The 25,497-nt window shown below is 42.8% G+C and overlaps 1 protein-coding gene across 2 annotated transcripts in view; it reads left to right on the top strand.

Annotated features, from left to right (window-relative positions):
• gli3 (GLI family zinc finger 3) overlaps positions 1-25,497 on the top strand; it is a 127,428-nt gene that overhangs the window by 35,941 nt on the left and 65,990 nt on the right. Inside the window, exon 3 of one of the 2 annotated variants that reach the window (XM_015049622.1) lies at positions 14,808-15,053. In XM_015049622.1, coding sequence (XP_014905108.1) covers positions 14,808-15,053 — 246 coding nt within the window. The remainder of the gene's footprint in view (positions 1-14,807; positions 15,054-25,497) is intronic. The other variant, XM_015049623.1, reaches the window with a different exon arrangement.

The raw sequence follows: 25,497 nt of genomic DNA on the forward strand, positions 1-25,497 counted from the left end.
TTAAAAAAAAAAGCAAATATTACTTTCCCCGCGTTTTTTTTTTTTTTTTTTTTTTTTTTTTTTTTTGCTTTTAGAATTGAAGAAGAACATTTATTTCATTCAAATCATAAAACTACTATATAAACAGAAATATAACTTTTCTTTATGGTGTATAATTTGTCACCATACTGGATCCAGAGGGGAAATAAAATGTTTTAAAGTTGTTCATCAGTTGTCAGATTTCCTATGTAGCGTTGGACTTTGCTGTCGCAACATTTTTATTATTTTCCTGTTGTATATTTGCTGCTGTGTTTGGGGTCATTGTCATTTTGATGACCTGGTTGAGGCCAAACTTCAGCTGTCGAACAGATGGGCCCCATATTTGACTCCTTTTCACCATGAACTCCTCTGTAATTCCATGAGTGCAAAGTTATGGAAAGCCATTGTGGTCATTAATGACAGGCTGTACAATGTTACCAAGGATCTAATAAACTTTGTTAGAAGTGGAGCATGCTGTTTATTTAGCGTCAATACTCATTAATAAGCAGCGTCAGGCGTTTAATGAGGCGCCACCTAGTGTTCAGGCGTCAACAAAACACCTGGCATTTAAAAAACACTTGGTGACATTTGATTCTTTCTTTGAGGTCATTGCTGATGCCTTTCCACCCTGGTGTTAAAACAAAAATGTATCCTTCAGAGTAGCAAACCATAAAATATGCTGCTTTTATAGAGTTGGCCACATTTACTGATGGAGAAATAAATCAGTTGTAAAGCCGTCCTTTATTTTTCCCTCGACTGGTAATAGGCTGCTTTTGATTACACAAGATTTTAAGAATCAAATAAACAAAGACATTAACAAGCAAACAATAACAGACTGTTTGCTCTTTGGGAGAAGTAGTGTTGTTTTTAAAAAGTTACAAAAATATGAAACACAAAAGAAACAGAGGATAAAACATGATCCTTAGTAAAGTAAATATGTGGAAACTGCAAAAAAATAAAAATATCCAGACATTGTGAAATGATTAGATTCTGAATTTAAGACAGAAACTGCCTGAAAGATCTAATTACAACTGTCATCACAAAATGAGTGTTCACAAGATAGCAACTTAAAAAAAAACCTGCTTGGATGCAATAAGCTTTAAAAGTCCCATGCATTAAAACTCTGGCTGCTTTCAGTGACCAAGAACCTAAAGGTCAAGGAGACTGAAGGAGCAATGTGGCAATACGAAACAAAAATGATTAGTGAGGAAAATGTGGTTCATTTGCAGATTATATTGTCGGCGGAATATTCAGCATTAACAGCAAAATGCCAAGTTTTTCTAGATAATGCAGCGTTAATTTTAAAACGTGTTGTCCACCTGAAGGAGGCTGTGCGTTTCAGGTCAAACCGACCAGATTAAAACAAGACATGCTTTCATATTTGAAGGAGCAAAAGGCTCTACGCCCCTTAATCTCTCTCCCCTGACCTCCACAGCCCCCGCGGGTCTTAACTCTCACCCTGCTCACCGCTCCCTCTGTTCCCTCGCCCCTTTCCCCTCACAACTCTCTCCCTCGCAGTGTGAAAGAGGAGCCAGGATCAAAGGCCGTAAACCACGGCAGTGATTTCTGGTGATTGATTAGAAGCAGAGGTTGAGAAGGAGCAACTCTCTCCTCTCTTCCACCTCTTCCCACCCTCTGCTGCGGTGCTCGTATTCTCCCAGGGCTTTTGTAAATAGCTCGGGCTTCAAGTGTGAAAAAGTGCTGCCAGGGCTTGGCAGATGGAGCCCAGAAACACATCCTCGGCCAGTTTTTCCCCTGCCCTCTTTCTTCGATGGCAGAGCCGAGCGTTGTTGTCCGTTGATAAGAACCATTTGTTGTCTCGCTCAGATCTGGGGAGGGACAGTGTAATCCCCCTCACCCGGGTCTCTGCTTCAAGCTGGAGGAAAAGAACTGAGGAGAAGGAGGAGGAATTGATTTTCAGAGCGAGGGCATGTGGAGAATTGAACTCAGATGTGCAGCAAAGAAAAGCGCCACTCGTGGGGAAACAAATGTCTGTTGCTTACAGCACGGGGGCTGTGCCGTCTAAACTTGAGCAAGTCCTTCTAATGTTAATTGCATAGTTGTCTTTCATTATTTCCCCCCCTCCATCCCCTCCTGACCCGAGGACAACTTTGCCTGGAGGCCTTTCGACGAGCAAGTGGTCCTGTAAAGGCATTTTAATGGGCCGAGGCCACTCAGCGGCTCTGAGATTAGCGCTCGGACCAAATCTCTCCACATGCTCGCTTTTGCACAATTACACCCGCGCCTCTTTCTGCGTTTTACTGATCTCACCTGGAGCTGCGAGTCTAATGATGTTCGGAGTGTGGGGCCTTGCAGCGACAGCTCCGGAGCCGGGGAGATGTGTCTCATGTCAGACTTCGCTCCAGACAGGCTCCAATGAGGAAGAGAGAAAAGGAGAAAGAGGAGGAGGAGGACGAGGAGGGGGGGGGGGGAGAGTTTTTTCATCGCAGCTGGAGTGAAGCCAGAACAAGAAGTGCGATTCTCCTACGGTTTTGTTTTTCCTCTGTGGTATTTAAAAAATGATTGAGAGCATTTTTGAGCATTATGGAGTATCTCATTACGCTCCTAAAAGCTTTTTATCCGTCCACATGCTCCCAGATATGTACACAAGCATTACAGGCTGCAAAAACTCCATCATGCATGCATGCAGATGTGTTCCTTTCCTCCCACTTTCCACGACTCGCGCACTCGTCGCAGCTGCAGGATGGACCGGTGTTATTAACTGTTGGGCGACCTCATGACTTCATCTTCAGCGCAGTCAGAGGCGGCTCACATTATATGTCTCTGCTCGGCTCAATGGGCTCTTTGTTCTGGCTTGGCTCTGGAGCAGCTCAGCGTGGAGCTGCGTGAGTCCAACAGTCCCACTGCGGCTCAAAGGGGAGGGAGAGGTAAAGACGTAGGGAGGTAGTGGAAGCAGATAGGGCAGGGAATTTGAGGGAGACGGATAAGGGGGGGGGGGGGATGGAAGGAGATTGAGGAGATTTGGGAAATACATGGGAACTGGGAGAAGGCCTACGAGAACCAGGAGGGTGAACATGGAGGAAGGGTGACTTAAAAGGAATGAATAAAAGGAAAAGTGGGATGGGCTGAGGTAAAATAGGGGTAGAGATGTGGGAGACAACAGGTGAATCCCAACATAGCAGTTATTCTTTTTAGTTCTATATTATTATCAGCAGATCTGAGCTCAATGCAAGATTAAGAAAGTGAATAACTTTAGCTGAAGTCGGCGATGGAGAGGCAGATTCCTCTGGTGAGATTGACAGGAGGGGTCACTTATGAGGGGAGCTTATTACTGAAGAGGGACAGGAACAGGAGGGGAGTGTTGAAACACGAGGTATGACAAATAAAAGAGCGGATTGAAAAGGTTACGACATCAAGCTTATTATGAAACTATGGGGTTGTATGAGATACAGACAGGCTGATAACGTTCATAAAGTGCCACAGATTGTTAAAATATAAAACAAAGGTGTGAAAACGTAAAACAGGATGCAAATAAAAAATGTTTGAAAGTAGATGGAGCTACTAATCCTGCTAGTAGAAAGTTATACTTACTGCCATAATGCTGATTGTTAAACCTTTGAAGAAAACATCTTTGCCTCAACTCTGCTCTTTTTGATTTTTTGTTACACTTAAATATTTCACATCATCAAGCAAACTTTCATATTAGATGAAGATTTCAACTGATTATTTCACATATTTAGGAAAAAAAGCTTCAAGAATCTCTATATGTGTGTAAAAGGTGTGTGACCGCGTGTTGACTGGTCTGCTTCGGCTGAAGTATAGAAGAGCCTTAATTCACCAAAGCATCCAAATGGAATCATATGACAAAAATTGTGTCATATGATTCGCAGGGAGGCTGGTTTTTGTATCCGCTTGCACCTTTTGAGAAGTTATGAACATTTATGCAATTTTTTGCAAAATACTTACAAAACTTGCCCAGTGGCTTAAGAGAGCTGGATGGAAATTTCAATGTCGTTGTCGACATGGGAGGCTGTCTGTAGCTTTCTGTTCGGCTTCAGATGATGCATCAGAGAACCTTTACAGGTGATCATTCAGATGCTATGAAATGAGGCTCTTTGAAGCTATTATCATCAATAGTTTTTTTTTTTTACCTTTAGAAGAAATGTATAATTTTCCCCTTAGTTTGTAGAAGTGAGAATAAATCCCCACAGAGACTTGTCAGACAGCAGGCCCTAGCTAACTTAAACATTTTAAAATATCACAAACTGAAAATATGCATATCTACAGATATGTGTTAGTGGATGTTAAATATCTGCATCTTCACAAGAGATTGTTGTTGAGTTGTCTTATTCAGTACAGATAGGTGAATTGTGTTGTTGGAGGCTGTATCAGTGTATATTAAGACTGATGAAATGCAGTTTTCTCGTAACAAAGTCATTAAAAGTTTCAATCAGGGTCGAGATTTTGGGGAATTCCTCTCATTCAGCACTTATATACAGCTGCCTGACAGCTTGTAGTAACAGGTGGTGGAAAGGGAATGCTGCCTAGTTATATCAGAGAAAACTCTGCCACTGTTGTGGCTTGTCCTTAAAATGAACTGAAACTTCAAAAGGGAAGGAGTAATGGGTTTAAAACCTTCATTTTTAAAAATCCGACGCATATTGCCACTATGAGACAATGGTGTTTTAACAACCCTTGATTAAAAAAAGTTGGAATTAGTTGGAATTACTATAAAACATGAAAATATTTTTGAAATGCTGTCATATCCATTAAGTTGTTGCAAAAGGAATGTGTTTGCTAATAGACTGACTACAGAATAATTAGTAAATAATTTGTTTTCAAAGTAAGACTTGCAAAAAATGCAAAAATTTCTAATTTCAAAATGTATTCTTTGAGAAACAGAAAGTTGGCTGCAAGGAAAACAGTTGCAAAAACACATTTTATTAAGAGTGAAGTGTTAGGAGTAGTTTGGGGAATGCTTAAAGTAAAACAAAATGTGTCATTTAATTTTTAGGAGGAGTTATTTGCAAACAAGATTATCTAACTTCTGACGGTATCACTGAAATATTTGAAAATAAAAATATACTCATAATAAGTGATTATCTGTTTTGTGCTCAATCATGTCATCAGAATACACTTGGTGCAAAAAAAGAGATGACTCTTTTAGTGGTGATTCACTTGAAATGCTGGGACCTTTTCTGGGAGTTTTTGCAGTGCAGTGGTGTGAGAAACAGGATTTTAAGAGCAGTGATTGGATATTTTATGCCCTGGTGCTCCCTTGAATCCTGCATGACTTTACAGACAATTTAAGGCTTTTGCTCATCTTCTGTTGATTCTTCTGATGATTCAAGAGAAAGAATTTCATGTCCGTTCAAAGCTTTTCCCACACCCTCTGCTCACCATAACCTGTTAAAACAAAACTGCTGAGATTTTGCTTGACATGATAATTATCTGACTATAAAAAATTCATTGTTAGATTTAACTTATTTATAAAACATTTATTCTGCCTATTAGTGCAGTAAAATTTCCAGATACACAACTCTCACTTAAATTCTTTCCCCGGGTCTTTATTTAACACTTTTTTATATCCTTTAACTTATTTTCAACCTCTAGCCTCTTTGTGCTACATAGCAGCTAAATCAGAGATTTCCCTGCTGGCTGCAAACTCAGTAATGAAGTCCTCTATGTTTAGCATGCAATTTTAAGGGGGAGTGACTTTAACTAAATCCTGTTTAGAAAGCAAACTCCTTTGATGTCACAATTCCTGCAAGTGTCATGTGTAGATTTTTTGAGCACAAGTGACTGGTAGCTAAAAAAAAAAAAAAGGTTCATTGTGAACCTTTTTTACTAGAGGTTTCAATGACTTTGTGTTATTGTAGGATTAATACATTTATTTGAAATATCGCCAGAGGCTTAAACCCCCCCCCCCCAAACTGCTAAGTAACCTAATATATGTGCAGAACAACCCTTCGCTGTGGGAAGGGAACCGAGGAGTCAGTTGCGTCCTGTTATTTTTATGGCATTTGGCTTGTAGTTTGGAATTCCAATTGTCATGCTCTCTGGTAAAAAGGCCTTATGTCCAAATGTGACGGGTTAAAAACTGTAAGCGTTACCAGCTGCAGCATCAAAGCCCCGGGCACGCTGTTCGTTTAACCCAGATCCGTCACACTCATGTGCAGCCCCCGATTCAACCTGTAATGTAGACATTCAGCAGGAGGCATTAAACTGAGACCAAAGTAGATTTATAGGCGTGAGGTGGCTCCCAAAGCTCTCTACCTGTGATATGTCAAAGATCATGGATGTGCTAAAATACAGTGCCCTGCTAAAGTGTTTGTGACCTTTGAACTATTCTACGTTTTGTCACTTTATGAACAGTTTTCATTTTAATTTTATCTGGACTTTTGTGAACGTAGCGCTCAATTTGTTGGAAGAGATACTAAAATCATACAAGGCTTAATATTTTTTTTTACAAGCAACAGAAAGTCTACCAAAAAATTGCTATCCACTGAAAATATTATCCTGGGTAATGAGAGAATTGCCCGAGAGGCTCAAGGTAACTATGGAGGAGTTGTACAGATCAACAGCTCAGGTAATTTTCAATGTCACAACTATTAGTCCAGAAATTTAGCATTTGTGAAATAGTGGCGAGAAGAAAAGCTACTGTTAAAGAAAGACAGTAGAAGTCCAGTTTGCAGTTCACTAAAAGCCATTTATGGGTTCAGAAAAAGTGTGAAAGAAGTTGGATTGGTGTTTTTCCCCAACATGCAGAACATTTTTGAATGGAGCATTACTGGTAAAAAAAAAAAAAAAACCCTGTCAGAGTCTCTGAAAGAACTGAAACTAGGGTAGAGATTCACATTCTACCAGGACAAACACCTGAAATGCACAGCTATGAAATGATTTACATCAAAGCATATTTATGTAAGAATGGCCTAGTCAAAGTCAGACACTAATCCAATTGAGAATCTGCGATAAAACTTAAGTTACGTTCATACACACGTTCATACTCTGAACTCAGCTCTGAACTCAGAGTCTGAGCTGTTTTTCAAAGAAATGAGGCCTAAAACTTTATTCTGTATGTCCAACACTAAAACCCTAATAAAATACAATGAACTTTGGGATTGTAGTTAAACTTTGCAAAAGTTCAGAAGTTATGAACACGTTTGCAAGGCAAGGTATGATTCATGTAGCTTCTGGAATGGGAATCAATCTGGATTTACTCTTATGAACCTTCTTGCAATACATCAAATATGAATTTAGCCAAGATCTATTACTCTGCCAGCTTTAAACAGAATAAGACAGTATTTTAGATTTAAACACTGTTTTAAAAGTCGGTGTAATATCTTTGTAATTAATTTCTCAAAATTTAACCAGAGTTTATGGAGCTTCACTAACAGCTGTGAGATGCAATCAGCAGCAACAGGCAAGAAGTTACTTGGACACATCTGAATATCCACAGACTTAATCACCATAGAGAGACAGAGAGAGAGAGAGAGAGAGAGATTGATAAAGTGCTTAGCCACAGGAAAATTAATGAATCCAGCCTGACTGGTTGGGAGTGTTGGGGGTGGTGGGAGTTTAGGGTTGATGGGGAGGGAAAAGGAGGATGAGGGAGGAAGAGAGGGGGTGCTCGGGAGGGTAATCCTGTTCCAGCTAAATGGCTGATCCCTCTCATTCCTCAGATATCAAATGTCAAAAGTTAAATTAGCCTGCTAGCCTCAGATACGAGTTAACATGCTTTTAAACGGGCCGAGGGGCGGCGATTCCTGCCCCCTCTGGGATAGTGGGCAGGTACCTTTGAAGTGTCTAATTATCCAGCTCCAACTAAGTGTAGGCAAACCATCCTAATGGGAGAATTTGTGTCTCGGTTGGCTGCAAGAAAAAGCTGTTAAATGAATGTGTATTTTATCAGAATGAACACACGAGCTCATGTTCCTGTTTTACCAGAGTATTCAGATTGACATTTGTAACTTTTTAAAGGTTACGTCCTTTCACCCTCACAGATGGGAAGTCCGCTATGTTTTGCATCACATTTGATGAGTAGAATAATTTTTTTCCTCGTCAGGCCTAACCGTTGGCTCTGGATCCCTTTGGCTTGGCTGGAAATCCATTTCTCTTGGCGAGGCCGTCCTAATCTGAGTGCCACAGACTCGGTTCGCATCACTTTGGTTTCAGAAGCGGGATTCCAGTGCTGAGATCCAAAAGAAAACTGGCCCACTGTGGTGTCATGGGCGCGCTGTCCGGAATGACCCTAAAAAGACCCACTATTGTCGATATCACTCTGCCCTTGCAAAAAAAAAAAAAAGAAATGATGTTACATTGTTACGGTGGACAATACAAGTGATCGACGAGTTAAGACAGCTGGCTTGTGACAGAACTGCTAATGCAGTCGGCCAGAGCTCTAAATGGCATCTTCCTCTCTAAAGCTTTGATCAAATGCATCTCTTAGCGTTTGATTCGTCAAAGAATGCAGGCCAAGATGCCCTTTGAGTAGCAAAACCTTAAAAGCTGTAACTATCAGAGGTCAAAAAAAAAGAAGAAAGAAATGCATCAGAGCACATTTTCAAGTCGAGGCTATCAGCCCTCTCACTGCAATGCTCATTGCTCCCTCACAATGTGGCCCTGATGAAATGGTCGTGGGGTTTCGGGCCTCTCTATGGTGGGCCTGAGCCCCTAATGGGTGAATGAAGGGCAGTGAGGGAGCAGGCGGAGGCTTGGGAAAGACACAACCCCGCTGTGAGGTTGATTTGAGGTGAGTGAAGGGAAAGAAGGAAGGAGTCAAGCAGGCTTTGATTTAGCCCCTCCCCCGCTCCAGGGGTTGGAGACTGGTACTGTGAGATGCTGAGCTCTGGGTGCGTCCCCGAAGACCCCCGGCGGCACAGAGAACAGGATGGTGGGTTGTGGAGTAAAGGGGATAGGGGGATGTGGGCTACTGAGAGCCAAATTGAGATGTGGGAGTCATCAAATTTGCCTAGATGAATATTGAGGAGGGCATTTGTGAATATGCGGGAAATCGGTAGCTGACAAAAGACTACTAACCAGAAGAGGGACCTTATTTAATTCTCTCTACAATTTTGCCAAACGTCACTCATGCATCGATGGGTACAAACCCCGTGATGGAGTCAGACATCAGCTCAAAGTTAGATAAAGTTCTCCAAAACATTTTTATAGATGAGTAACAGCTGCCATCACGGCAAGAACACAAACTCTTACCAAGTATTTTTGATCCATTTCTTAGAACGCTTGAAATAAGACAAAACTTCAAGAAATTTTTCAGAAAGATATAGGAGCTCAGTATCTTGCTAAAAAGTTACTTGTAAGTTAGTTTTATCTTATTTCAAGTCTACAACGATATTAGGATTTTGTGTTTTTTGCAGCGCTGCCTTGGCAGAGTGGTTTAAGTTACTGCTAATTCTTCAAGAAGGTGCTTGGAAGTCTCTCTTTTTAATGAGTTACAAGAAGAACCCTCAGTACTCTGTTACCTCCACCAAAATGCATACCTGTTGTAAAAATGGCGGTAACCGTCTTGTAACGCTGAGCTAATCGTCAGAGGAGTTGATCAGGAAAAACCTCACACAATTGCACTAATCCCCAATCTTGCCGGCTGTTGTTGGTTTGGTACAGTCCCTGTTATATCGGCCCGCACTAATCGTGAATGATTCCCTCTGTCTTTAGCGGCCCTGCCAGAGCCGGTGAATCAGGTACGTAAAGCCTAAGCCGCTTGGAGAGGTGCTCTTATTAAACTCTAGCCAGCTGCTGGAATTTTTCTTCCCCCTCTCATTGTTGATTGGGGGAGTCTTGAGTCTTTCCCTGGAGTTGATTTGCAAGAGAAAGGAAGAAAAAGGAGCAAGAGATTATTGCACAGGAGGAGAAGAGCTTTGAAGAAGTGTTTTGTGATTTCGCTGTATATCCTCCACCTCCTTCTCTATGTGCTCCTTTAGCCTAAACATGTTTTCAGAAGTTAGAAGGTGGAACTTCGATTATGTCTGTCTTTGTCCCAGAGAAATGCTCTTGGGCTAACTGTAGCTTGCAGTAGCCCCTTCTAGACCTCTGAAAAATACGTTTTTGACGAAATAGTTGGTCGGATACTTTAGAGTTAAGAACAGACTGTGAGGCGGAGGACGTGGAAGAGCAGTTCTTCTTTTTAGCCGGTGCCTGTGGACAATTCCTTCAAAACAACAAAGCTGAGGGTTTGTTTCACTTTGTATTGATTCCCATTTGTGGCATGGTACTTTCAGAAGATGGAAGGTGAAACTCTGTTTTTGTTTGGTTTTGTCCCCGAGAAAGGGTTTTGGGGAGATTGTAGGATGCAATGGTCCTTTTGTAAACCCCTGAAAAATTAAAGTCCTAGACTGGAAGGCAAGGCGGATGCTGGAGAGTTAAGGACAGATTGTCATGTGGAGGATGTTTAGAACCAATCCCTCTTCTTAACCTTTGCCTCTAGAAGATTCCTTCAAAACAACGAGGATGGGGTTTGGTTTCACTTTTGATTTGTCTAAATTGGCTGGAAACTCTTAACTTTAGCCCCTCTTATCCTGGAGCCCAACTCTTTGAGGCATTGGCCCCACTCCATATCTCATTATCTCTTTCAAAATTTCATTTTGTCATTGCACCCACGCACTCTTTCATACTCCCCCCCATTAGAGGCAATACATTGGGTTTTCTCGAAAGGTATTTGAAACAGAATCTTACAATAGAGACTGCAGATGAGGTGGGGGGGAGGAGGGGACCTGGGTTTTAGGGTTTAATGAGTGGCCTGCTGGGGGTGAAAGAGATAGAAACCAAGTGAGCGAGAGCAACAGAGAGTGCATTTGTGGAGCGTTAGAGGGAAAGGAGAAAGAATCGTAAGGGAGAAAGAATGCAGGAATGAAGTACCAGGTACCATTATAGTGGCAAAGAAAGCTGCTGAAATACTAGAGCTGGGGCGTGTGCTCTGATCAGGACGGCAGTGAGCACAATTACCTTCTTTTCAAATCCTTCAGTGACACTGCGGGAGGAAGGAGGACTTTGAAACTTGAAAGGCAAGAGCTCGCTTTCAACCTCAAACGCGAGCAGGAAAGGGCTCTGAAATTTGTTCAGTGCTCCCCATCCACCATTAGCTTGTTTCTTCCTCTCGCCTCCAGGCATTTAAGCGCTTTTTGAAAAGATGTTAAGAAATTCAATCACCATAGAGAGAGAGAGAGAGCGCAATAGTTCTTTTTTTTCAGTATTTTTTTATTTTTTTTTTTAAGGCATGCTTTCCTCTGGTCCACAGAGGACCGGCCTGCTGCTTTTGTGTTATGTACTGAATAGACCTGCAAACTGGTAGAGGACTGGATGCAGTAACCATGGGAAAACAGAGAGGAAATAAAAGAAGAATCTAAAGTGAATGGAGGAAAAAGGGAGAGGATCTGTTGGGCACATGGTCAGAAGTTAGAAAAAGGTTTCATGGTTTAACTTTAACTTTATAAAAATTGCATACGTTTACGTCTGCTCGGTCTTCATCAGATGCGCTGGTGATGCGGTTGATATCCGATCCATGGTTTATGTGAAGCTTTTCCTTGCCAATTCCAGTTTTAGCCAAATTCAACATCTTTTTAAGATTTATTAACAGCTCTCATAATAGCCATCTTGCAATCAGTGACGCACAAAAACCATTTCTAGGATCCTATAGTGGCGAGTAGCATATTTAGTGCACTTTGCTAACAGTAAAAATCATGTTTCTCTACAACAGATGATGGACTGCTGTCAGATATTGGATACAAAGTAGGTCTTGACTCAGATTGATTGGGGTTATTTATAGAAGTGAGTTTTAATTTGTGGAACTTTTACACTTGTGTTCATTTCTATTTCGATTAAAAGTTTACGGCTCAAAAGTTAGAAGCAGAGCAGCTTTTCTTGAATATGTTCAGTGTTTCCTATTATCTACCGACGTTAGCTTCAGGTCAGTTCACTCTCACTAATTCAACAATTCATCTCTAAATCAGGTGTGAGTTGACGTCCTGTGGCAGATGTCTTATTTTGTTCTGCTGGGAAGAAGGAACTAACGCTGCTAACGTATGAAATTGCAAAGGAGTAAACTGGTGGTATTTTGTAGCACTCTAAATGAAAACTACATGCCCCAGTAGATTAAACAATTTCCTTTTGCAAAACTGTTTGAGCAGCTTTGTTCTTCGTCCTGGTTTCTTTTTTAAACATCACACTGACAGTGAAAACGTGGTTTTCCTCCTGCAGTCGAAACAATCTCTACATTGAAGGGGGTTGTGTTTTGCGTTCACTGATTGAAAAAAAAGGTTTGATTTTTTGGGTTTTTGGGATTTTTTTTTTTTTTTTTTTTTTTTACAGATTCTCAACATGTTACACTGGCACAAAAAGGTTTCCTTGAGCAGCCAGAAGCAGCACACAAGAGAAATCCCTGAACGAGAGCAGATCTGTTCCACCAAGACGTCAAGGAGTTAATTGCCCCTTGTGCTGCAGAGTGTTTGTTTAACCATTTAAGGTTCTATGAACTGCTGTAATGAAGCCCCTGAAGGTGGTATATGGTGGAATGATGAACCCTCCTCCTGGGGGGATGGAGGGCGGAGTGTGACAGTGCTGTGATTGAACCGTTTGCCGCTTGACCTCACTTGTTATGTTTGAATAGTGGTGGGGGTCACGACTGAAGAACATGAAAGTTGCGAGTAGCGAGGAAAAATCTAAACAAACTAGAAAGCCTTTCTTTTACTTCTGTAACTCCTGTAAGCTCACAAACACACTCTGATGAATCTATTTATAAAAGATTAAATACCTGCTTAAAATATAATAAAATAAAAAAGAAACCCAGCTCATAAATATGTAGCCAGGCTACTTTTGCAGCTGGAATTGTAGATTTTCTGCATGTAGAAGTGCTGGGAGAACACAGCGGGAGCCGTGCTGCACACAGCTACGTGCCCGGCCTCCCCTCTCCTGCACAGGCTACAGTCCCGACTTCCTCAATCCATGTCAGGAGACGAACCCAATTTCAAAATCCCTTTATGTTAATATTGCGCTTTGCAAGCGCAGACCTATTAATCCAGCTTTAACCGTATAAGTTGCATTATTCCCCTTAATAAGATCACTGGCTGTGCAGTATAGGATTAAATACTTATATCATAACTGACACTGTCATTTCCCGCGGATGAGAGTGACTTGCCTCTCTCCGGCTGTCAGTTCCGCATTAGGAATCCTTGAATCCGCTGCCAGGGCTGCGCCAGGGCACGGCTGGCCCCGGATGCAGGTAATGGATGTGGGAGAGTGAGGGGAATAAAAAGCGGGACCCCTCGAGCTGCTCCTCCTGCTCTCTCATTGCCTCTTTCAATCTCATTCTCTACTCCTTTCTGATTGCTTCTCTTCTTTTTTTTTCTCCCTGTGAAGTGGCAACTCTCTGCAGTGCTTAAGGTGGCGCTCTCTCATCTGGCCCTCTGCCCTGTTTCTAATTGGCAGTTGGATTGCTGTTATGTTGCAGCGGATTGTGGGGGAAGGCTGCTAATGCTACAGAACCTCTGGCGCCAGTGGAGGGGCATTTTGCCAGGTTCTCAGTGAGGGACATTGATGTTGGAAAAGGAAAAAGCTGGAGCGCATTGATGACCAGCATCCTTAATGATGAACTCACTTTAACTTAAAACAAGGGCTGAACATGTGTGCGATTTACTGGAATCTAGTGAATGCTGGTTGGGGGGAAAAAGTAAAGTTAAAAAGGTTTTACTACTTGATCATGTTATTGTTATTTAATTCTGTCCATTATTTCCTGTTTGAAACAGAACTTGCTTTTCAAATTCTAAGGCAGGTTAGTTGTTTTTGAACAAACTCATCTACTAATCATAAAAATCATCAATTTTCAGCAACATTTATATCTTTCTTAAAAAGATAATTATCAGAGTTAATTTGCTTTTAAAAACTGCTCCTTGTAAATGTGTCTAATTTAAATTGAAATAATAAAGAGTCCCAGACATGCCACGGCACTTTTAGAGAAAGTATCAAACTACAGAAAGGACTAATGCTAAAACCAGAAGGTTAGCTGACCTTTGTACACATCAGTTCAGAGGCCATGCCAGGGGTCAAAGACCACGTCTTTTCGGGGGAGTTAAGGCTCTGAGCTCAGCTTCACCTTTATCCCGATTACATGGCATGCTGAGGATCGTACAAAGACCCCATGTCTCTGGTTTTTTCTCTCCTTAGACAAAAAACATTCTGTTAAGAGCTGATGGTTAGGGGGATGCTCGCACAGCTTAAAATGCCTTCCTTTTCTTTTAAAGTCTGCCTCTCAAAATAGCAGATTTATCCTTTCAGTAGGCTCTTTTTTCCGTTGTAAAATTTAAAAGTTTGAGTGTGCCCAGCTCGTAAATTTGATTGGCTAACCTTGACATATATATACCCAGAATGCTCTGCACTTTTGCTTAGCACTATTTTTGTTGTCTGAAGAAATGCAGTGCGCCATCTCAAAAATAATCAGTCAGAGTCAGGTGGAAGGTCTTAGTGCTGTCAATCAGCACAGTGTACACGATGCTCAGTGTGCTAAATGTGGAGAAGCAACTTAGTGTTCCAGGAAAACCGTGTATCCGCTGTCACCGGTGGCTTTGCTAACTAGACTGATCATTCATGGCAGTCTCTGCTATCTTTAAGAAGTTGTAGTGTAGCAGAGAGAAGGGGGAGGATTTGAGCAGCACGTACACGATCCTAACTGATGGCGCTAAGACCCTTCTTCTGGCTCTGATTGGTTGTTTCTAGGGAGTAGTGGGAGACAGCAAAAGAACTATGTTGTCCAGACTTAGTCAGAGTTACCTGAAACATCACTTTTCTCTCTTTCCCTTTGTGTTTCTTCATTCTGGCAGAAGATGAGAGTTCGGGGACGCCGTACCACCGCGAGAGACGCAATGCCATTAGCTCCCAGGCCCAGACGCCAGGTGCCCTCGACAGAACCGTGAACGAGGAACCCTCCACCTCCACAGAGGAACGCCCGTCCCTGCTCAAGAAGGAGCTGCACGGCTCCCTGCCCCATCTGTCTGACCATGCTCTGCCATACAGGGGCACGCTGTTTGCCATGGACCCCCGCAACGGCTACCTAGACTCACACTACCGTAAGTCCACAGGCCTCCCAAAAGTTGGCAACTTAGGAAACTTTACAGCTCAAGGGCGCGTTTGTGGCGCTCTAAATGCTGAGGCTAGCTTTGCCTCCTTACTGTAGGTGAAAGGCACGACTGTTAGACGCTTGATTAAGTCTGACAGATTAGCCCTTCTCTTAGACTTGCACAGACACACACTCGCGAACACATGCACGCTCGCTTGCAATGTTTGGTGCCTGGGAAGTTAGTATGGGGAACAGGCCGGCGTAGCTTCTTAATTCCCTCATTAGGGGCCTGTCTGAACACAGTACTCCACTTTCTCTCATCAACGCACACTTCAAAGCCCCAAAGCAGTGCCGAGTCAAACCTCAGCACCCCCCTACTCTGGCTCGTTCTCGCTCTCTCTGGGACTCTCTCAGAGGCTGTGTAAGAGAAAGGGAAGGAGATGAAGCCCTGGAGTTGGGAGGTGAGGGGAGAGCTGTGGTCCAATTGAGATGGTGGAGATAATTTGAAGCAAAGGTGAGGTAAACAGTTGTAGTTAGATAAAAGCAAAGCTGTGTGTGCACGCTGGAAGAAAAGGCAAAGGGGGGATAGATGTTTTAAGAGTCTGATTAGGAGGTTAATTTGGCAGCCGTTGCAGCCGTAAGACAAAGATTTGATGTGATTACTCGTTAAGTTTGGTTATTTTCCCCTCGAATTGGGCCAGACAGAGTCGGACAGGAGAATTTTAAAGTGTTGACATTAATGAAAAACTCCACCGAACCCCAGACTCCAACAGAACTCTATTTATTTAACCACTTCATTAGCCTGTACTCCCTTGTGGTTGGGTGCCTGAGAATAGAGCCACCAAGGTGCCTCTTTAAGGGAAAGGTTACTTAAAACCAGGCGATGGTGCTTTGGACAGGAGCCTCGAGGGCAGAACATTACTGCACATTACATCCTGACCTAACTCAGCAACACTGCCACTTCTCATTTTATGAACGTGTGTGGGTATGTGTGAAGGAGCTCTGGTGGTTCCAGACCGCTGCAGGCGCAGGGAGGGAGACGGCGGGGGCAGAATAAAGAGGGGGGTGGGGGGGTTGGAGGTCACTCCGAGGCTTGGGGTCATGCGGAAAAGTCACAGCCTGAAATGGAGAGTTCAAAAGCAGCATGAAAAGTCAAAGGGGCCATGAAGCTTCAAGAGAATTTCTTTGTGACTGAATGTGAGGGGCTTGACGAAGCAGGGCAGAGCATCAAGTTGCATTCTAAGAAGCTGTCGGTGTTCTGCACATGTTCTTCCTCTGCAGCCAAAATGTGAGGTGTTTTATCATATTCATCCAGTGAAATACTAAAATCTTCTCACTTTCCCTCCTGTCCGCTTTTCTTTAAATTATTTGATCGTTTCAAGCTACCTCAATTGCCAGTTTCATCCTGATTCAAGTCATGTACGCTCTTCAAAACCAAGTGGTTTACCACACGTTATGTAGCTACCATGGAAACATGGAGACTGCAGGTCGAGTGCAGTGTCTGAGTCAGAGCCTTATCTTAAGCTCATTCTACATGTTTTATGTTCTGGTTTTAGACTAATTCAGCTCAGTTCAATGTATTTTTAAGCAACAGCTGACAACAAATGTCATCTCAAGTTACTTTACAAGAGAAACGGGAAGCCCAGTTGATTGCACTGAGGTCACTGACGATGCAGCAATCCCTCATCCTGAAGTAAGCATAAGCTTAGTGGAGGGGAAGCAATCCCTCTAACAGGACCAGGCTTAGTACGAATGGCAATTACAACAACTGCCTGAGTATTGAGAAGACACAGGATCCCTGAACAAGGAATACTTTTTATGGGTAAAAACAAAGAGTAATTGGGGAAACAGAGTTAATGTGACCTTCTCCTTTGACTTTTCACCTTCCCCTTCACTGGCTCCTTCCAGTGAAGGAGAGTCACTTTCTATTGCTGAAAAATATATATATAAAAAAGAGAGAATAAAATAGTTTGCAGGAGAATCACTGAGTATGGAGTACCTTCTTTTTAAAAAAATAACAATTGTGCAAAGGTTTTATCACTATCTTTCTCCGGAAAAAGAGTCTTTCTAGACAAGCTGTACTTTTCATAGGAAAGAAAAATAAGGAGTAGCACCAATTTCAGATTAAATCAACGATTCTAGGAAGAATATTTATAATAATGGCAATCAATTGCACAATCACATTTTGTTTTTAAATAAATGAATCCTTTCGAACAAAATAAGCAAATTAATTGTGAAGTTTGTCATCTGGCGTTATGCAAGTATGGGACACCTAGTAGAATAAACACTGAAACAAAGTTGTTTTTTTTTTAATGAAGCGTATCCCCACCCTCCCATCCCAAGATATTTTGGTTTGTTTACTCCAAAGCTAATTCAAAAAATGTACATGAAACTATATAAAAAATGATCCACCCAGAGTTTTCTTGGGACTTTAAAAAGGATTCAGTGTGGCTCAAGATCAGCACTTTGTATTCCTTTCAGAAACAGTAAAAGCTGAATAATGCATTTCCTGTCTTAAAGTCAAAATTGCAAATAATCCCATTAAGCAATGTATTGTAATTAAAAAAATAACACCATTGAGAATGGAAAATATCTGCATTTCACCTTTAAAACCAGTCTGAATGGCTTCTGGTGTTTTTCATTGATGCTCCTATGATGTCTAACGTGTTAAGGAAGACTTATGATCTGAGATGAGAGCATTGCTGCGTAAAACACCTCCTTCTGGCCTCAGGTGTTGAGGACATGAGTGGGTATCCCAAGGCGGTCCCATTCTGTCTGATTGAACCCAGTACCACATCCTGGTCTCCAGGGGTTTCGCCATATTTAGGGTCAGCAGAAGGAAGGGGCTCCCCTTAAACCTTTGCAATCCCCCAGCCCCTTCCTCACCTCATTCATGTACTTTGAACCACAGACCTGCAGCATCTGTCGCCACTCCTGCACCGCGAGTTGTAAAAAGCCACTGTTTGGGTTTGTGCATACACAGACAGCTCTTACTATGAGGGCTTTGTCGACTCCTAAATTCGTCCCAGGTGTGTGCGTTGGCCGTGTGTGATGGAGAGGGGGCGGTAAGCCTTTGTGCTGCGCTTGCAGGGAGCGCCACGCCATGCAGCAGACATCCAGGTAAATCCGATTACTCTTAGCGCTGCTGCGTGTCAGTGCTTAATGTGCCTAAATGCGATGGCACCTGCAGCCCTGCCACACCTGGCCGCTGGGTCGTTAACGTGGCGGTGAAGCTCTGGGAGGTGTGGGAGTTGAGAAACGAGAAGAGAGCAAAAGGAGAGGGGTTTATCCTCGGGGGGAAATCTCTGCTATTCACCCAGACTTGCATTCTCCTTTTCCTCTTATGTCCTCGGCCTAAGACTGTGTTTACTCTGGTTTTTTACACCCACTTCAGAGCAGAAGAGGAGGCACCAAGGAAACATTACTTCCATTGTTAGCAATAGCTAATCGTGGTGATGCCTGAGTCTTAGCTGCTTTTCTTGGGCAAACACTGGATAAGAGTCCCTATCCTTCTTACCACAACGCTAATACATACAGCTTTGCTGTGGGATAAGGAGAAAAGGACTGAGATTAGGATTAATGAGAAAAAAAGTCTTTCTTAAAATCTTAATTGTTGGGAAGCATGAATGCAATGCACAGTGCTGACATCTGTTTACATTGTGCCCCGATTAGCCGGCCAGTGGTCGTTTAGCCACAGAGAGCCCATTTGCTGGCGAAGCATCTCTTCTTCCTCCGAGGAGATCTTCGTCTTTAAAGTCTTTCCTCCTTTTCCCATCTTTGCCAAGCCTAGCATGACATGGACGTTGTTGCCGCCGCACTGAAACCCCAGAGAGTTTTAAATGAAAGGAGGGGAGTTAGATAAAAGTAAAAGGAAAGTACTTATGGAACTGAAGATATGTCAGTTTTGGGGTTTTACCATATCACTGACACAGTAGGTCATTGATAGGGCTAGAATGGGTACTTTAAGTTTGTTCAAGCTGTGATGGCTGCCTGCCTATCAGCACAAATTAGCTCCTTAATAGATCTAGCTCATATCTTGCTGCCAGGGCCTTAATCCCCCATACCAAAGCCTTGCCGTCCTTGACTGATCCCAGAAACCCACTGAGCTAAGCTAGAGGCAGTGAAAGTAAGAATGTTTTGCCCAAAGAAATCTTCACATGTATCACAGCGACTGTGCTCTAAGAGTTCAGCAGAAGGTGGTTGTTGCATGGATCATACAGGTCACGTGTGCGATCACTAAGCTGCTGTTTATCAGCTATCTCAGGTCGATTTAGCTCTTCATTCTGCCAGACTCAATATCAAAATGCAGCTGACCACGGAAGTGTATAAACTGTCACAAAGCCAATGTGATCCACTTCACAGCAAGTCCAGACCTCGCAGTTCTCTCATTTCAAATTGGATGCAAAAGGCCAATTTTTTTTCTCCATATTTTGCCACATATTTTGAACTACAATCGTCAATGGGATTTTATTTGATTTGTCTTTTAATGTGGCAGCGTTATGTTGTGGGGATGCTTTTCGTCACGTGAATCAGGGAAGTTGGTCCAAACTTGGGATTGGATGGTTTTCTAACTCCCTTAGTCAAAACTTTGCAAAACTGCCTTTTGCTAATTCACACGCCCCATGTGTGTATTCAGACATGGGGCATATTCTTGTTTTTGTACAGACATGATTTGTCTATGCAAAAACATGTCACTCTTCATGCTTATGTATAGAATTTTAGGAGCCAAACTTCTGTTTCACAGGTCTGAACTACTTTGCGTTGGTCTATCACATAAAATCCTTTCTGCTATAACTTGACAAAGGGTTGCAAATTTCAGGTAAGAAGACTGTAAAATTTCAAAGCAACAATGTGTGTACACATGCAAAGAACAAGAAAAAAGATTCTTTGTCTCTTGATAATTTATTTGAACTCATAGAACAAACTTTCCAGTCTCTTGTCAGTTTAAATGTGACAACTGACTCGGAAGCAGGTTCAAACGCCCTCCCTTCCCTAAAGGATTGGAGGAACAGGGAGGAAAGCCTGGGGTGAGAGGACACGTGCCTGTTTCAAGGGTAAGTGTTTGTCTTTGTGATTGTTTCAATATTGGCTTTTTGAGCGCGGTGGCTCGGCGTAGTCCCCCAGTGGTGCGCAGGCACAGAGAAGCCCGAGGCAGACTGCAGGCGATGGAGAGGGATCTCTTCCATCCACCTCCTTTCATCAAGAAAGCACAACATAGGCCCGCGCTCTGCCGTGGCCCCTTGGTCCAGTGCGCCAGGGATAATCAGATGATCCCCTTTTATATAGCTTATTAGAGCCATCTTATGCTGTAAGATAGGCAATATTCTCACATGCTTTCGGCCCCTTTGTAGTGCATGATGATTTAAGAGGGTTAAGCAGAGTATGAAGTGCTCCGGGAATGCACTCTCGTACTGTCTTAAGGTCATGTGGTGCTCTCGCCACAAGGCTCATAAGTGTGAACTTAATATCTTGGAGTAATGGCGGCCCTCATTGACAATGACGAGATTAAATGTGAAGGGGCTAAAAAAGAATTAAGACGAGAGCCGGAGACGCTCCGAAGGAATGGTCTGCGTTTCCTTGGATGGCCGCAGCGACTGTTGGTACGTTGAACTGCTTTTGTGTGTGGCTGGTTAATCAGTCAACTTGCAGAGGCAAGTGAGAACAAAAAGACTTAAAATGAAGATTTGTCTCGTCATTCCAAAGAGAAAATGAGCTGCAATTGGCAACAAAAAAACAACAACGCCAAATGCTGAAGAGGGGTTCTCTAAAATGCCCAGCTCTTTCTTGAGTTTACCTTCCAGTCTCCAGCAGGATAATCACCTCTGAGCGGAGGGAAAACAAACATGTTTGTTTCTCTTCTATTCAAATCTCATCCTTTTCTGTATTCGTTTCTCTCTTAATGCGGTGAAGATAAGGACCCTTATTCCTACAGCCAACAACCCGTATCTGGCTCTTGTCTCTGGAGGGCCACAAGTGCTTATTGTTCAACATGGAGGGGAGGCTGATGAGCGCAGTGTAATTAAAATGTTTCTACCAGGCTGGTGAAATGTAAGAAATCACTGGAGAAAAGGCGAATGGCTGAGTTGGAGGGGGAAGAAGAGTCGGTGAGAGAATGAAAGGAGGGAGCAAGGAGGGGGTGTAACAAGGCAGAAAATGAAGAGAGACATAAAAGAATGGGAGCTCAAGGAGGTCAGGCCCATCACAGGCTTTAGTGTTGCCTTCAAAGATGCCTGGGACAGGTGGCAGCTCCAGACAATCTTGCACCACAGAGCAGCATCCTCTCAGGAGGAGATAAGGGATTCCTCCATCCCTCCTCCCGCCTCTCCCGCTCCAACGCGCGTTGCCTTTCCACCTTCCCGTTTCCCAGACGGGCGCTTTGATGTAGCTGACTGCGAGCGGGCAGCTGCAGGCCACGGGGGCTGCACGAGCGCCTCAACCGCTGGGATGCGAGGCCAGCGAACCTCAGTCGGCCCTGGCTCTCTGGTGCCCAGCACTTTCAGGTCTCATTAAAGCCCCCCGGAAGGGTTAATCCTCTTTAAGGTTGTCTCTCTGCTCGAGCCAGAGGAAGGCCCCTGGGTACCACCTGCGTGACCAAGACTCAAATCCCTGGGACACAAGTTCCTCCTGCTTATACTCGAGCTCTCTTTGCTCCTTCCTCTTCTTCAATGGCTCCTTGTCGTTCTTACCCTCTAGTGCATTCTGCCTCTTCTTGCCTCTCCGTCCCCTGACAGTACCTAGGGCCCAGTCGTACGTCTTTTCGGATTATTTGGGTGGAAACTGTTGACAAGAGTGCAGTAAATGGATTACAACTTTGTCCTTGTTTTTAGATGCCGTGAGGAGGGAAAAAGGAGAGATCAGGAGGATGTGCCTCGAATATTGAGAGGCTGGATTAGCTAGAAGAAATAGAGTTAGAAACGGGGTGAAAGAGAGGGTAAGGTGGCATGAATAGAAGCACCACTGCGGGGGGAATAGAAGTAGAATCAGAGAGTTCCAGATGTTGTGGTATTTATACGATCTAATTGGTTCAAAGGGCGTCAAACCATATCTAGCCCTGCAGAGCCTAGAAGCCATTTGTCTGCCTGCTGCTGTGACACCGGTCTTTACTCTGTGACACACACTTTCCTTTGTTAGCTAAAATAATGGCCATGTACCCCTTGAGACCAGAACAGACTCTGTCTAATGCTTTAAAGGGGGTAGAGAACATGAGAGTAGACTCTGAGGGCAAATGGAAAATATTTGGATTTTACAAGTTTATCCAAATTCAAGTCACAAGTAGGTTGGGATGGGCCAGTAAGAGGTTCTCACTGTCGGGAAGTCAGAGCAAAAACTAGTATGTGCAGTATGCACACCAATATTATATAATTTCAGTGTAATATCATTACATAATTAATAGTTTTTTAAATTGAATATAGTTTGAACGTTCAAGTACATATTGCACAAAATATTTACATCTTTACAATTATAAAAAGCCGTTAATTTAATCAGGCTTTCTGCTCCGCTAGAGCTGGAATGGAGTTGCTAGGATTTCTTGTAGCATTGATGTTGCTCTGATGTTGAATTTCTATGCAAATATTGCTAAAGTTAGCTGTTGTATTACTTTTCTATTTAAAGCATTGCTCAGGTATGTATACATTTTACGAAGGGCCACTTTGGAGGGTCGAAAGAGCCAAATGTGGATCTGGACCTGCACGTTGCAGACACTTAATCCGGAGGATTTCTTACATAGTTGCTTAATCTTGATTTTTTTTTTTTTTTTAGTGGTAAAAAATATCTGCAAACTTTTACCTGTGACCCCAGCTTTTAAATTCAGATTTCCTAAAAGATCAAATCCCTGAAGTAGGTGGTGTTTTTTTTTTTTTACTAGAAAGAACAGAGTAGTAGTGGAAGGAAAAAAGCATGTACTGCAGTCCTCCTGAGTCGATCTGAGGTTTAAATCAACTCCCTCTTTGCCTCAGAGTTATTATAGTTTGGAAAAAGGAGATAGACAGATGTAAAAGATAAAGTTGGGACGTGGATAGAGGTGTAGCGAAATGTTTCAGCTACTAAACTGCTGCGTCTGTTCCCCCAGCTGGGTGGGAGCGTGGTGGGGCAGCGAAGGTGCACAGCTCTTTGTTCTGCTCCCCAGCTTATCCCAATCTGGGGCAAATTCTGCAAATGCAGGAGATAAATTGGAGCTAGGCAGAGGCCCCTCTTAAATTCCCTTCACTCACAGATCCATATGGGAACCAGTGGGAGAGAGAGAGAGGAAGAAAAAAGTAGTTGAATCGTGCTGGGGGCCCCCTGGAAGAGCCGCGTTCTGTCAAGAAAAACTTGTGCTGGTGTGCAATTTGTTGAGATGGACTAGATAGTAAATGTCTTGCAGATGCTGGAATGCCCGGGAATACGGAAAGTCCTGCTGGCATGAACATAAATTATTGGTGATTCTCTTCTTCAAAACCCTCTAGGATTTGGTTTAAATCAACATTCTTGTTGCGGGAAATAGCTAAATATTCAAAACTGACTGAGCAACAAGTCCAAGAGCCAGAAATATGCGTCAACTTGCAGAACCGTGAGCGGAAAGTTTGGGCATCGGCCGCCTTGTTCAGTCTAGACAGACAAATTGCTTGTGACAGCGAGAAGCTTTGGAATGTATACTTGAACAGAAAGCCGCCTGTTATCGTTTCTCCTTTTACTGCTCATTTTCTCTTCTCTGTTGCACCATGTTAATTACTTTCACCAACAGAGGCTGTTTGTGCTTAGGGGTGTGAGAGCCACTGAGGAAGAGAGAAAGAGACTCATAAGGCGAAAGGGTAGAAGAGCAGAGCGGAAAAGGGAAAGAACTATTGATTTATAGAGGAAGGGCAGAGTTTGATCTGCCAGCCTGGTGCATATGATGAATGGCAGACAGATTGGCAAGCCAGCGCTCAGCACTCCTCTGTTGCTTAACCTCTCTGCTACTTTTCTCTCCCGCTCCGTATAGCATCTTTGCTGAATAAAAGCTTGCTCTTATCTGTATTGCAGTGCCCCTGCTTTGCAATGCAAGCCGAGAAATCTCCGCACAGCATGAGCATTAGGCTAATTTATACAGTGGTAATTAGGCCATTAGACCTGAAACAATCTGGGACCTGTAATTAGGCAAAGCGCTCCAAAAGTCAACAGCAACTCCCATTGAGCTTAGCTAAACAGTCTCTTAAAGTGTTATTTACATGTCCAAACAGCTTGAGGTCTCAGTGTAAACAAACATGGCGAGAGGCGGGGTGAGAGGGGATTGATCAGAGAGGGGGGATTTGGCGTCACAAGAGAGGCAGCTTCCAAACCGCCTCTCTCGATGGTCTTCTGGGACTTTCCATCCTTTTCCAGCCTCAGAGAGATCAGAGGCCCAGAGCCACTCTCTTGAAGTCAAAAAATCAAAAACTGCTGTTGTTTTGTAGCTTAGGCACGTGTACATGATGCATACAGGCATTATCGTCAGTAAATATGACATACTGTATGTACGCAACAAAAATCCCTGTGGGGGCAAAGCGTGACCCATGTTCGGAGGCCTTAGTCCTCGATTCGGCCGTTACAGGTTCGAGTCCTGGCTCGATGACTTTTGCTGCATGCCTTCCCCCTTCGCTCAGAACTCACTTTTCTGACAACTGCTTGAGAAAGGCCATAGAGCTGGCAAAACTTCTAAGAAAATCTCCCTGATAGTCCCAGATTTTGTGGAAAGTCTTTTTTGCAAGCAATATGTTTCAGTTTTTTTTTTTTTTTTGTATTTTCATAACAGGATCCAAAAGTTGGATTCAGATCAAATTAGAATCTCTAATATTTCAACATTTACACTATTTGATGGAAGTTCAAGTTGTTTGAACAAAGCAGCTATACAACGTCCCCAAGGTGGTGCCTGTCCCAAGACAGCTGGGTCCCTTTTGTTCCCATAAACATTGGACATTAAAAGACAAAAACTGCCGAAGAACAAACTGGCGAAAGGTTGAAATGACCTGGAACTGAAGTTGTTCCGTTGTGTCTTTTTAGGCTTTTACAGTTGTGTCCCTCTCTGCTGCCACCTGGTGTCTGTAAATGGAAAATTCTAACAAAAATCTTAAATTAATCTTGATAATTAGTCCATCATGATCGGAATATTTATACTGAAACTCCCTTCAAGTACACATACACAAATAGCAAATGTACGTAGAAAATATTGTGCTTTTGCACTTTAGTGCTAATTAAAGTTACTAAAACAGGTTGGAGTCAATACAAAGCTGTTTTCCTAAGGAATTAAAATGTTAGGAGTAGCTTTGAGTAGCTTGTCTTTTTACTGTTTTTATTTATTTTTTATTTATTCCAATTTGATTAGATTAAACACTTGGAGTGAGTCTTCTTACCACACGTCCTATGCTCTCAGATAAAAAAATAAGCTGCATTACCGCATGTGTGATTTGGCTAACTTTGGAAGCAAATGTGACCTCAGTCATTTTTCATCTCATTGGAGG

Source organism: Poecilia latipinna, unplaced genomic scaffold (genome assembly GCF_001443285.1).
Source record: "Poecilia latipinna isolate Pla-1442-1.1 unplaced genomic scaffold, P_latipinna-1.0 Scaffold953, whole genome shotgun sequence".
NCBI classification, from domain to species: Eukaryota; Metazoa; Chordata; class Actinopteri; order Cyprinodontiformes; family Poeciliidae; genus Poecilia; species Poecilia latipinna.